The sequence below is a fragment of the Neoarius graeffei genome, chromosome 25 (genome assembly GCF_027579695.1).
Source record: "Neoarius graeffei isolate fNeoGra1 chromosome 25, fNeoGra1.pri, whole genome shotgun sequence".
Lineage (NCBI taxonomy): Eukaryota > Metazoa > Chordata > Actinopteri > Siluriformes > Ariidae > Neoarius > Neoarius graeffei.
The window spans coordinates 10,451,367-10,466,418 of NC_083593.1; the positions used below are offsets into that span (position 1 = coordinate 10,451,367).

At 40.2% G+C, this 15,052-nt stretch overlaps 1 protein-coding gene across 1 annotated transcript in view; it reads left to right on the plus strand.

Moving 5' to 3' along the window:
• LOC132873824 (myosin-IIIb) overlaps positions 1-10,609 on the plus strand; it is an 89,426-nt gene extending 78,817 nt beyond the window's left edge. The window contains exons 29-32 of the mRNA XM_060909624.1: positions 2,941-2,983; positions 3,078-9,543; positions 9,743-9,857; positions 9,946-10,609. Coding sequence (XP_060765607.1) covers positions 2,941-2,983; positions 3,078-3,085 — 51 coding nt within the window. The 3' untranslated portion in view covers positions 3,086-9,543; positions 9,743-9,857; positions 9,946-10,609. The remainder of the gene's footprint in view (positions 1-2,940; positions 2,984-3,077; positions 9,544-9,742; positions 9,858-9,945) is intronic.
• The last annotated feature ends 4,443 nt before the right edge of the window (positions 10,610-15,052 follow it).

A 15,052-nucleotide genomic window follows, 5' to 3' on the forward strand; every position in this document is an offset into this window, starting at 1 on the left:
TAAACACGCTGGCGAAATGACAGGAGCAATTTGTGAAAAATGCTATAATAATTCTTGGAAAATAAAAAGGAGACGGTCTTGCCATCAAATACTTTTTTATTCCGTATTTTTTGGGGGGTTTTGTGTTCAAGGTCCCCCCCCCCCACCTCAGTCGGTTCAGCAACACGCGCCGCCATTTTGTTTTTCTCTACTCATGGTATATGAGCTGATGGCCTAGTAGTAGAGTAGCCAGTCAGAGCGTGCGATTCCTCATAGCCAGTGAATGTGGATAGAAATAAATATATAATGCACACGACATACGACTCGATTTCCACTTCAGTATCAATGACTTGTGACTTCACTTGGATCGAGTCCTTTTTCTTAGAAAGACGATGCGTTTTCAAAACCGAAGATTTAAAAACTATTAAATTAAGTGTGCAGTGATTCAACAGACTATTCATTTCCAGCAAATCGGCATCAATCTTCATTTCCGGGATCATTTCATTTTCATCCAGTCCAACCGCCAATCCGCCTGCGCTAGACAACGCAAAAGCTGAAAGAGCGTTCATAGCCTGAGGAGGTGATTTGCGGTATTGATGCTCCCGTAGATAGATGGCTTTCGCCTACAAAGATTGTGTTGCTTGTTTGCAACATGTGGAAACTGCAGTTCAAGAAAATCAAACGTAAAAGCAAAATTGACATTTTTGAAGTTTCACAAAGCGCATCTGAAAGAAAAGACAAACTGAGCTGAGGTAGACGGGTACACTTTGTGGAAATGGTGTACTCTATTCTACACCTCCATCTCCTGTGAAATTTAAATCGATATTTGGTTTTTATGAACACCCACTGTAAAATAAATTTTTTATATATATATATATAAAAATAAAAAAATATATACATACACACACACGTTCAAAAGTTTGGGGTCACCCAGACAATTGTGTTTTCCATGAAAAGTCACACTTTTATTTCCCACCATAAGTTGTAAAATGAATAGAAAATATAGTCGAGACATTTTTCTGGCCATTTTGAGCATTTAATCGACCCCACAAAATAATGTGATGCTCCAGAAACTCAATCTGCTCAAAGGAAGGTCAGTTTTATAGCTTCTCTAAAGAGCGCAACTGTTTTCAGCTGTGCTAACATGATTGTACAAGGGTTTTCTAATCATCCATTAGCCTTCTGAGGCAATGAGCAAACACATTGTACCATTAGAACACTGGAGTGAGAGTTGCTGGAAATGGGCCTCTATACACCTATGGAGATATTGCACCAAAAACCAGCTAGAATAGTCATTTAGCACATTAGCAATGTATAGAGTGGATTTCTGATTAGTTTAAAGTGATCTTCATTGAAAAGAACAGTGCTTTTCTTTCAAAAATAAGGACATTTCAAAGTGACCCCAAACTTTTGAACAGGTGTGTGTGTATGTGTGTGTGTATATATAAATATTACTTATTACTCTGGCCTCGAATTTGTTAGCACACATTATGACTTGTTTAGGACTGAAAGTTAAAGCTTTAAACGTTTAGTGTATTAGTCATACAGAGAGTTTTATCTCTCTGTTGCTGTAACGCCCCAGGAAACACGAATCAATTACCGTGTTCTAATGAGGTTAATATTGAACTTGTACGAACATGTGCAATATATTACTGGGGACTTAGTGTGCGTCTGTGAACCAGAGTAAAATGGGTGGTGCTGAACTTTGGTATGCTTTATGCAAGTTGTACCAGCAAGTCTTGCTTCCTGTAAAACTGTCTCGTCTTGTCCGAGTGAGGAAAATCTAAATAGGACCTCTGCTGCTGTGGTAATTCTGTGAATTCAATAGGATTGTCATGATCACTTTTGCAGAAAATTAACGATAAATACACCTTTTATCCAAATATATTCCATATTTAGACCATGTTGTTATATATTATATTCTATACAGTACTGTGCAAAAGTCTTAGGTGCCCTGTTTTGATTTGTTTTTCCCCATACAAACTTTTTGTTATAGATTTCTATTTTATGATTTCTACATTAATGGGCGGCACGGTGGTGTAGCGGTTAGCGCTGTCGTCTCACAGCAAGAAGGTCCGGGTTCGAGCCCCGTGGCCGGCGAGGGCCTTTCCGTGCGGAGTTTGCATGTTCTCCCCGTGTCCGCGTGGGTTTCCTCCGGGTGCTCCGGTTTCCCCCACAGTCCAAAGACATGCAGGTTAGGTTAACTGGTGACTCTAAATTGACCGTAGGTGTGAATGTGAGTGTGAATGGTTGTCTGTGTCTATGTGTCAGCCCTGTGATGACCTGGCGACTTGTCCAGGGTGTACCCCGCCTTTCACCCGTAGTCAGCTGGGATAGGCTCCAGCTTGCCTGCGACCCTGTAGAACAGGATCTACGGGCGAAAGGCGGGGTACACCCTGGACAAGTCGCCAGGTCATCACAGGGCTGACACATAGACACAGACAACCATTCACACTCACATTCACACCTACGGTCAGTTTAGAGTCACCAGTTAACCTAACCTGCATGTCTTTGGACTGTGGGGGAAACCGGAGCACCCGGAGGAAACCCACGCGGACACGGGGAGAACATGCAAACTCCACACAGAAAGGTCCTCGCCGGCCACGGGGCTCGAACCCGGACCTTCTCGCTGTGAGGCGACAGCGCTAACCACTACACCACCGTGCCGCCCCACAGTATTGCATATTTAAAGAGATTTTTAGTATGCGTCTTATCAATGGAAGAATCCGTTAATGTTTTACGCTGGCAAACAAACATGTCTGACGCCAAGCATCAAGCCATTCGGAACACACCTGCACACCTGTCGTGACAAGGAAGAGGGTGTATTCTCTCCTGTTCAGACCTGCTTCAAAAAGTATCTTTCTTTTCATCAGGATACTTACTGTGCGCCTTTAAGGATGACACAAAGCTATTGGGTGGTCTCTGTATGAACTTGTTTTTTGTCTTTTCTTGCATGCACAGCAATTCTCGGCTAAACAAGAGTGGGCACCCTGGAGGAAGAAAGGTAATGGCTCAAGCTTTGAGCAGCTTATTTACAACATGGGCCTGTGTGTACAGGCCTTCCTTTTATTTAAATGGTATGTTTTCATGTATTCCAGATTCCTAACGGAAGGCACGAAGGATGACTACGTAGAGTTGGGTCTGGGTGTCTTTTGTTTTGCTGCTACTTGCATAAAAAATGTGAATGGCTGGCTGAAATTGTAAGAGGAGGATTTTATGTAAATGAAACGAGACATGGAGTGAAACTTTCTCTTTGTAAGACAAGCTTTTAGAATTTTATTTACCAGGTCTGCTCGGGTTTTTTTTTTTTCCCCCCTCATTATTTTTAAGGAGTTATTTAATTTATAAAATTATGTACTGATTGCATGGGACACTTAATAAACGATGTCTGATTTTGTTTACTTCCATTACTCTGGGCTGGAGTAATCATAAATACGCATACACATCCATACGCGGTGTCGGGAAGGGAACCACAGCTGTTTGAATTTGGTGCACTGACTACCTGGACGTGATGATCGCACTGGAGTGCAAATGCAAATAAATAACCACCAGCGAAGGGTAGATCTTTTTGCGATTACAGCGAAGTCAGTTTAGCATCTTGCACTGTAATGAGCAATTGTATATCTATCGGTGCCGAAAAATAACACCAAGATAACTCTTTAGATCTTTTCTTCACCTTTAATCTGATGTATCAAAATCAAATCAAGTTTATTTGTATAGCGCTTTTAACAATAAACATTGTCGCAAAGCAGCTTTACGGAATTTGAACGACTTAAAACGAGCTAATTTTATCCCTAATCTATCCCCAATGAGCAAGCCTGTGGCAACGGTGGCAAGGAAAAACTCCCTCAGACGACATGAGGAAGAAACCTCGAGAGGAACCAGACTCAAAAGGGAACCCATCCTCATTTGGGCAACAACAGGCAGCCTGACTATAATATTAACAGTTTTAACAGGTATAACCCTCAACTGTCCTCATGGGGCCGTCCTTCACAGGAGCGGTGCGATAAAACTCCGACCAGACACAGGGCACCAGGATGGATCAAGCAGGTCCGAGGGGCAGAAGAGGCCAGCATCTCAATCCCAGGATCAACATGTAACTCAGAGGGACAGATTGGGGGGGGAAGAGAGAGAGAGAAAGAAAACACATGTTGTTAGGTATGCCCTAAAAATGACAAGTATTAAATCTGTGTGGTAGGCTCGCAGAGACGAGAGTCTTTACATCAGGCATAACACACAACAATGGCATGTTAATATGGTAAAATATATCATGACCTGCTCTGGCTGGATGCTTGATTGGGTGATGGGAGCATACTCCTCAGCAATGATGAGATGCAGATGGGACCCTTAGGGCTGGCCAAGACAATTCAGTTACATTTCACCGGGTCTGGGACATGCGACAGAATGTCTGACGGCCGATTCCCTGCAGGCTACGATAGCCAGTCGAGGTCCCCACCATCTCCACCAAAAGATTTCCTGTTGACTCCATGTAACTCAGAGGGACAGATTTGGGGAGGGAAAGAAAACACAGGTTGTTAGGTACCGGTATGCCCAATGTCACCTGAATAAGTAGGAGCAGTATACATATTGCACCGAGTACAAGCAGGGACTCCGGCAACTAACTATGACAGCATAACTAAAAGGAGAGAGCCAGAAGGTAACACAGGCATGAGGGAGCCCCGGGACATAAAGCAGCCAGCCACTACACCGTCAACAAACTCGAGTGAGCAAGCGAGTGGGGACTGATAGCATCCATACATCCCAGTTTACCAAAACACTCTGTCTGAGGATCCTCCAGATCTACTCCTTTACCTCATAAACACCATTAACAAAAGGCTTGACTAAACAGACATGTTTTCAGCCTAGACTTAAACGCTGAGACTGTGTCTGATTCCCGAACATTACTTGGAAGGCTGTTCCATAACAGTGGGGCTTTGTAAGAAAAGGCTCTGCCCCCTGATGTAGCCTTCACTATACGAGGTACCAGCAGATAGCCTGCACCTTTTGATCTAAGTAGGCGTGGCGGGTCATAGAGGAGCAGAAGTTCACTCAGGTACTGTGGTGCGAGACCATTTAGTGCTTTAAAGGTCAATAGTAGTATTTTATAATCAATACGAAATTTGATTGGGAGCCAATGCAGTGTGGATAAGACAGGCGTGACGTGGTCATATTTTCTAGTTCTAGTAAGGACTCTTGCTGCTGCATTTTGAACTAACTGGAGCTTGTTTATGCACTTATTGGAACATCCAGACAGTAAGGCATTACAATAATCCAACCTGGAGGTAACGAAAGCATGGACTAGTTTTTCTGCATCATGCAATGACATTAAATTTCTTATCTTTGCAATATTTTTGAGATGAAAGAAAGCTATCCGGGTGATGTTATCAATGTGAGTTTCGAATGAAAGACGGGTCAATAATCACTCCGAGGTCTTTTACTGCTGCACGTGAAGAAACAGAAAGGCCATCCAGAGTCACTGTGTAATCAGAAAACTTACTTCTAGCTGTATGTGGCCCTAGCACAAGTACTTCAGTCTTGTCAGAGTTAAGCAGAAGGAAATTAATAAGCATCCAGTGTCTAATGTCCTTAACACATTCCTCAATTCTATTAAGCTGGTGTCTCTCATCAGGTTTTGCAGAGACATACAACTGTGTGTCATCAGCATAACAGTGGAAACTAATACAATGTTTACGAATAATATCGCCCAGAGGTAACATATATAGAGAAAAAAAAAGCAGTGGACCCAAGACAGAACCTTGTGGAACACCAAACTTTACCTCGGTACGTCTAGAAATATCACCATTTATATCAACATACTGATAACGATCAGTTAGATAAGACCTGAGCCAGGAGAGGGCCATTCCCTTAACTCCCACAACATTTTCTAGTCTATCCAGAAGAATGGAATGATCAATGGTATCAAATGCTGCACTAAGGTCAAGCAACACAAGTAGCGTGACACAGCCCTGATCAGACGCCAACAGTAGGTCGTTTACTACTTTAACCAGTGCTCTGTCTGTGCTATGATGAGGTCTAAATCCTGACTGATACATTTCATGGATGTTATTCCTATGTAAATATGAGCATAACTGCTGTGCCACAGCTTTTTCAAGGATCTTGGAGATAAAGGGGAGGTTTGATATTAGCCGATAATTGGACAGCTGACAGGGATCAAGGTCAGGTTTTTTTAATCAGGGGTTTGATAACTGCTAGTTTAAAGGATTTGGGTACATAGCCAATCATAAGAGAAGAATTTATTATTTTTAGAAGCGGTTCAATTACTCCAGGCATTATCTGTTTGAATAGATGTGTCGGTAAGGGATCTAGTACGCAAGTTGAGGCTTTTGATGTAGAGATTAATGAAAGTAATTCAGTTTCTTTTAGGGGAGTAAAACATTCTAACTGATGATCTGATACAGTTATATTGTTAACTACAAGGTCACTTTCATTGTCTAACCTTAAATTAGTAGTTTGAATTTTTTGGCGGATATTCTCAATTTTGTCATTAAAAAAAATTCATGAAGTCGTTGCTACTACATACTGCAGGTGTGCATGTGTTGATAGTGGACTTATTCCTGGTTAATTTTGCTACAGTATTAAATAGGAATCTAGGATTATTTTTGTTATCTTCTATTAGGGAGGAGAGATACAGTATGTTGATCTCGCAGCACTAAGAGCTTTTCTATACTTCAGGAAGCTCTCCTTCCAAGCTAATTTGAACACTACCAATTTTGTTTGACGCCATTTACGTTCCAATTTTCGAGTGGTCTGTTTTAATGTGCGAGTGTCATCATTATACCAGGGTGCTAATTTTTTTGTCTCTGACCATTTTCCTTTTTAGAGGAGCTACATTATCTAAAGTATGGTGGAACGTTGACTCTAAGCATTCAGTTGCCTGATCGAGTTCTGCAGGGGCTGACAGTGACCCAATCAAAGTTGACAGCTCTGGGAGATCATTTATAAAGCTCTGTGCAGTAGTTGACGTGAAAGTACGTTTAATACAGTAGCGTGGTGAGGTCCATATATTATTACTCAGACATATCTTGAATGAGATGAGACAATGATCTGAGATAACTTCAGACTGTGGAAGTATGACTATATTGTCTACGTTTAATCTGAATGTTAGTATTAGATCAAGGGTGTATATATAAAAGAAAAGAAAATCACACTCATGTACAACTCGTACAAAAATCCTGCAACGACCTGGTTGTGCAAGTGTGCACACGGCTTAACTAATGCTTTTTTTTTTAAAGCATATTTTTCTTGTAGTACAAACTCTGTTTTTTGGGGTAAGAGTCTTCGCATTAACTTGACTCCTCTTGATTTTGTTCCATTCTTCTTTGGAAAAAGGACAATTTACGATTTATCAAATTGTAATAGAGACCCAGTCCCAGCTGAAGAAAAGCAGCCCAACAGCATGATGCCGCCACCACCATGAGTGTGATTTTCTTTTCTTTTATATATTTTACAGGGATATGTAGACTTGTTCGGTCAGTCAGTCAAGTTTATTTTTATAGCGCTTTTAACAATAGATGTTGTCGCAAAGCAGTTTCACAGAATTTTAATGACCTTTAAACATTAAGCTAATTTTATCCTCAATGAGCAAGATGGCGGCAAGAAAAAACTCCCTCAGACGACATGAGGAAGAAACCTCGAGAGGAACCAGACACAAAAGGGAACCCATCCTCATTTGGGTGATAACAGACAACGTGATTATAACATTAACAGTTTTAACATGAAGTCTGTTTCATATCTTATCCTTGAAACTGTTTCTTAAAAAAAAAAAAAGCCCCCTTCAAGTTATTCCACAGGTTTTCAATAGGAATTGTTCCAAAATGTTGATCGTTAAGGCCGCCGTCACACGTATTCAGAATTGGCAGGAATCAAGCAGAACCAGCCAGAATGAAAAATTTTTCAAAATTCATGCCATATTCGGGTGGGAATTTCAAACCAACCAACATTCTTACAGCTTTGTAAGAACGCTGTTGGAATCCTTCGAACCCGCCTCGAACGATTCGTGCACATTCCGGGTGTATTAGCTTTCGAATGCAGTTCAAATGTAGTTGGAACACAGTAGGAATACCTAGAATGCAGTAAGAATATAAAGAATGCACTTCGAATGCCGTTCAATTGCTGCCCGAATACCGCCTGAAGTCTGGTCGGAAGGTGCCTCGAATGCTGTACGAATTCACCTCAAATGCAGTCAGAACGCTCCCGGGATAGCCACCGGAATGTGTTTCGAACGTCTAAGAATTCAAAGAGAATGCAGCTTGAATACTTAGAATGTACTTCGAATATCCCGAAATATACAAAGAATTTTCATTCCGACGGCATTCCAGCTCATTCGAGGCACATTCAGGCAGGATTTGAAGTGGCTTGCCATTTCGATTTTTCCCTCGAACGCGATCAGAATGTTTCAAATGCTGTTGGAATGCCGTAAGAATATTTAAACACAGTTAGAATACACTTCGAATGCCGTAAGAATATTTAGAACGCAGTTAGAATACACTTCGAATGCCGTTCGATATTTCTCCTCTTCGGATGCACCTCGAATGTTTTGAGCATGAGCAAAACATTCAGGCTGGCCACAAGAATGGGCCCGAATGTTTGGAATGCACTTCAAATATCCAGGAATATACAAAGAATTTTCATTCCGACGGCATTCCGGCTCATTCCGCCTCTAGTGTGACTAGCCTATAACTTTTTGAAGCTATTTCTTTGTTGGATTTATGCTTTGGGGCATTATCATGCTGGAAGGTGAAAAATAAACTGTGCACATTTTTGTGCCAAAATCGGTTGGTATTTGGAACGATCCATGATTTCCTCCAACCTGTATAGAGTCCCAGTCCCAGCTTAAGAAAAGCAGCCGCCGCCACCATGCTTCACCACCCCTCCACATCACAACCACCTACACTTTTTTTTTTTTTTTTTTTTACACACGGGGATATGTAGACTTTGTCCAGTGTATTTATACTTGTCCTTGAAACTGTAAAAAGAAAAATCAAACCTGCTCAGTACAGATTTTATTCAAAATGTTGTTTAAATATGAACAGTACTGTTTTGCCTATATTGGAGCCAATTTTTATTTGAATTACAACTGATTTAGAATGCCATGAGAGCTTGCACAGTTCACTGTGAAACCTCAAACGTAAGACGCAAGCCTCCTGAAATGAACATTTTGGTATTTATATGTATATGTGTCAGTCAGTCAACCTCTTTACCATTACACAATGTGAAACAACAGGTTTAAAAAAAAAAAAAAAAGAAGTGATAAACTGGTGATAAATGGGTTAATTGAGAAGAATGTGTGTAAACTACACAGGATGATGCGCTTGTGTGGAATGTTCAGAATATAATGTCAACTTGGCTGCAAGTCTTCACGCCCACTTTATGAGGCGTGGCTTCCCATCATGGCTCATATAACTATGGTGAAACCACAACACACCAGGATTTTTTTTAAAGCGCTACCGTGAAGCCTGAAAATCAAATCAGTGTCGCTGCATGTTCAAATGGATTTCAAAATTCTTCTGCTGGTCCTGTGCATCACCTTAGTCTCTGTGCAAGGTAAACGTCTGTCTGTGAATATGTATAATTAATAGATAAAAGCTCTGTTAAAGAAAAGTGCTGGATGTAATGCAGTAAATTAAGTGAAAGTGTTTTTTTTTGTGCGTGTGTGAGAGAGAGAATGAGGAGTACCTTGAAAGTGATATCTGTTCTGTCGTTTCCATCCTCCGTGTTCTTTATAACCGGCTCCAAATTCCAGGTGCCATTCCACGATGCTGCGTTGCAACAGCTCCACTCCAAGAAAGAGTGCTGAAGAGAGCGAAGAACTTCATCATACAGAATCGCAGTGGCAGCTGTGAGATTGACGCCCTTGTGTGAGTTGTAACGTGACTCTGAATTACAGTACAGGCTCTAAGCTACATGGGTGTAGAAGTTTTAAAAGGAAAACCTCTCTGATTTCAGGGTGAAGGTCGATAAGAGGACGTACTGCGCACCAACGTGGCAAAAGAAATTTCTGAAAAAAATGAAAACCCTAACGGGGAAGAAAAGTTTCTGAGACGTAACTAGTAGGGGAAATAATTAGTAGTTCTCATTCAGCTGTTAAGTGAAACAGCCCCATAAATTCCATCTCTCTCTCTCACTCAGCTTGTTTTTGTAGGGTTAATCGAAGTGGGTTTTTTTTATATATATAATGAATGATTTCAGATGTGTTTATAACTAAAATTATATTTTAAAAGTTGTTACGAGGCAAAAAAAAAAAATTCCCTCGTGCTAATATTTTTGTACAAATTAAAAATGGAAAAATAGTGGAAGAAAATAACGGTGATGATCGACACCCGTTTTCACAAGGTCATTGCTATCGGTCAGATTATGACAACATGTACAGGCAAAAATAAATATTCAAAGCTTTCTTCATCTCAGGAAATAGGTTTTAAGGATGTTTGTGAATTAAAGTCTGAGAAATGGGTGGGTTTTTTTCCTTTCTTTAAACAGCTAGACTTTGACATATGGGATATGTGCTGCTGTTCATCATATTTCTACAGCTACATGCATCATCTCTCAAGGAGGGGAAAAAGTGACTGATGTAATATACTAATTATAATCAATAAATGGAATTTTGTCTTAATGATGTTTCCGCTTATTTCTTCCTAATCTTTTTTTTTTTTTTTTAATGAAATTTCTATGATCAGAGGCTCTACGTGGGCTGAATCCTAATCCTGGATCTTGTTGTATGCTTGGTGTACTATACAGGCTGGAAAATGTATTCTTACTGACAGGTGGAGTGAAATGGCATTGATTCTCATTACAATGGCACCTGTCAAGGGGTGGGATATACACTTGTGTTCAAAATAATAGCAGTCCAACACGACTAACCAGATCAATCACTGTTTTTGGTGGAAATTATATTACTACATGGCAAATAATTTACCAGTAGGTGTAGTAGAGTCATAGAAAACCAACAGACCCAACATTCATGATGTGCATGCTCCTGAGTCTGTGTAATCGAATAATTAAGTGAAAGGGACGTGTTCAAAATAATAGCAGTGTGGAGTTTAATTAGTGAGATCATTCATTCTGTGAAAAAACAGATGTCAGTCAGGTGGCCCTAATTTAAGGATGAAGCCAGCACATGTTGTACATCCATTTCTCTCTGAAAACATGAGAAACATGGGTCGTTCCAGACATCGTTCAGAAGAACAGCGTGCTTTGATTGAAACGTTGATTGGAGAGGTAAAACGTATACTGTAAAGAAGTGCAGAAAATGATGGGCTGCTCAGCTAAAATGATCTCCAGTGCTTTAAAATGGACAGCAAAGCCAGAGAGACGTGGAAGAAAACAGAAGACTACCATTCGAATGGATCGAAGAATAGCCAGAATGGCAAAGACTCAGCCAATGATCAGCTCCAGGGTGATCAAAGACGGTCTGAAGTTACCTGTGAGTACTGTGACAATTAGAAGACGCCTGTGTGAAGCTAATCTATCGGCAAGAAGCTCCCGCAAAGTTCCACTGTTAAAAAAAAAAAAAAAGACGCACTGAAGAGTATACAATTTGCCAAAGAACACATCGACTGGCCTAAAGAGAAATGGAAAAACGTTTTGTGGACTGATGAAAGTAAAATTGTTCTTTTTGGGTCCAAGAGCCGCAGACAGTTTTTCGGACGACCCCCAAACACTGAATTCAAGCCACAGTACACTCTGAAGACAGTGAAGCATGGTGGTGCAAGCATCATGATATGGGGATGTTTCTCTTACTGTGGTGTTGGGCCCATTTATCGCATACCAGGGATCATGGATCAGTTTGCATATATCAAAATACTTGAAGAGGTCATGTTGCCTTATGCTGAAGAGGAAATGCCCTTGAAATGGGTGTTTCAACAAGACAGCGACCCCAAACACACCAGTAAGCGAGCAGCATCAGGGTTCAAGACCAACAAAATGAAAGTTATGGAGTGGCCAGCCCAATCCCCGGACCTTAATCCGATAGAAAACTTGTGGGGTGACATCAAAAATGCTGTTTCTGAGGCAAAACCAAGAAATGCAGAGGAATTGTGGAATGTTGTCAAATCATCCTGGGCTGGAATACCTGTTCACAGGTGCCAGAAGTTCTCAGAAACCGTAGTTATACAACTAAATATTAGTTTAGTGATTCACAAGAATACTAAATCCTTAAGATTTTTTCAGTTTATACAGTAAATATTTGGAGTTTGTAATGAAAAATGCAGACACTGCTATTTTTTTTGAACAGCCCAATGTTCATTTTTCTTCATTTTCTGTAAAGTAATTAAAATATTCATACATTTTTCATGTTTTGATGTAGAATATAATGTGCAGTGTTCCCAATGCATGGAAATAAAAACTATTAAGGATTTTGAGCTTTACTCATGTTTTTAAACACACTGCTATTATTTTGAACACAACTGTACAAGAGAGCAAGTGAACAGTCGGCTCTTGATGCGTCCAATCTGTTAAGCAGGGAAAAAAAAAAAAAAAGGGCAAGCATAAGGAGCTGAGCGACTTTGACAAGGGCCAAATTGTGATGACTGGGTCTGGGCATCTTGTGACGTGTTCCCGGTATGCAGTGGTTAGTACCTACCAGAAGTGGTCCAAGGAAGGACAACCGATGACCGGGTCAACGGTGTTGAAGGCTCATTGATGTGCGTGAGAAGACGACACTTGCCCATCTGATCTGATCCCATCTCACAGAAGAGCTACTGTAGCACAAATTCCTGAAAAGGTTAATCGTAGAAAGGTGTCCGAACACACAATGCATCACATTTGGCTTTGTAGCCACAGACTGTTCAGTGTGTCCATGCTGGCACCACCTACTGTACAGTGGGCACGTGAGCATCAGAACTGGACCATGGAAGAAGGTGACCTAGTCTGATTGGAGCATTTTTTTTTTCTCCTTTTACATCACGCATTGCTTACCTAGGGAAGAAGGTAATCCAGAAGAGCCCGTGTAATGTTCTGCTGGGAAACCTTTGGCTCTGAACATTCATGTGGTTGTTGTTTTTGACATATACGGTACCACCTACCTAAACGTTGTTGCACACCTTCATGGCAACGGCCACTTTCGGTAAAATACTACGCCCTGCCACACTGCAAAAAAAAAAAAGTTCAGGAATAGCGTGAGGAACATGACAAAGGTGTTGATTTAGCCTCCAAACCTCAAGCCAAATCAAGCAGCCGTGGGATGTTCTGGATAAACAAGTTTGATCCGTTGTGGCTCCACGTCACAATTTCAGCATTTATCTGCTGGTAATGTTTTGACGCCGGATACCACAGCACACTTTCAGAGGTCTTGAGTACATGCCTCAATAATACGAGGCAGATGTGCTGGATGATCGATGTATAGCGTACAGTCAATCGCTGGATGAGAAAAGACCTTCTGAGATTTGTAATGAATCCTTTGAAAGATCTACCTAGAAGATAGTAAAAAGTAAAAGTATTTTTGACTGGAAATATAATTAAATACAAATGCAGTCATTTACCAAGCTGAAGACCTCATTTCAGTAGCATCTTGTAGTGAAATTGGTTTGTGGTGTCGCCCTCTAGTGGACGGGTAAAGCAGTGGCTCTAGTTTAAAAAAAGAAAAAAATTTCGTACAAGTTGATTTTCTGTTTAATATGACGTACTTGTGAAGGACATTTAACATTTCCTACTGTACATTAGGGTTGGATTTATAGTTTTGTTGTAACGTTTCGTATTTATTTCCACATAGAGAACGAGCACTTCAATATGAAGGAAATATTTTTTTTATTAAAAAGGCAATTTTACACCACAGAAATGCCAAACCAGGGTCACAGCATGTCTACATTATATTCACAGCAGAGTTTGGCATTAAACAAATTCATTACTAAATTAACAAAAAAAAAATTCCATCATCAGGTACAGAATGTCCAGTCTAGCTAAAGACACATGGACACAAGTCACGCAAACTCTAGATTAGTCACAAGTCCAGTTTCGAACTGAACGCCGACCACTGATTATTATAATAAACAGTAATACAGGTATTAGAGTACCGATTACACTCACATTACAACTCCATCCACTCATGACTGATGCAAAAAATCTAAACTTTCCGGAGATTTATGATGCAAATAAAACATCACCCAACAGAATAAAAGAATCAGCCAAGAATATAAGTTTTTTTTTTTTTTTTTTTTAAAGTTATACACTATCTTGTGGAGGGCCACTTTATGAAATATAAGACTCCACACACAAAAAAAAAAAAATTAAAAAACAGGATAATATCTAGGTTGATTAAAAAAAAAATAAATGTGGTGCCAACACTTAACTTGCACTAATACAGTAATTGGTAAATCCCAAGCAGCAGCAGTGTTTAAAAAAAAATCTTACTAGAATTAATTTCAGAGCCCAAAACGAGATGTACTGCATCACAAAGGAAGAGCGTCTAGAAAACAGAACACGATATAAAATCAGCACTGACAGAACGTCAAGTCCAGCTACACTGACTTCACGGTCAACATATCGCAAGTCCGTCACATACCGACTACCACCGCAGAACCAACACGGACCACAGAATACGTATTGAGCGCTAGATAAATCCTAGGACGCAACTTGGCCGACAAATTCAAAATTAAATTGATCGCCGCTTAAGTAATTTTGTAGGACAAACTGTAGAAGAAAAATCATGTGGCCAACTAAAGCGAAGGCGATGCTGAACAATATTAGTAATATTTACCACTTCCGACGGTGAGGTGAATATCCGTGAATAATAACTGAGATGAAGTCGAGGTTATTCTTCACCGATATTCACTCAGCCTGAGGCAAATAATTGTTTTGGTAGAAATACACAGGTGATTATTTGAATAAGTATTAAAAAATAAATAAATAAATCATTCTTCAAACTTCAAAAGCGGCACGGAAATGTAATAACGGTGCGGCGCAGACTTGTCGCTTATCTACGCCGACTCGCATAAAATAGTTTTGAAATCGATAAAATAACTCACAATTCCACCTTACTTTTGAATAGTTTTAGACCAAACTTCGTAGCATCTTTAGTGCTTTTCGGAACAGCGTTTTCTTTTGTAATTCTTCCTCGCTT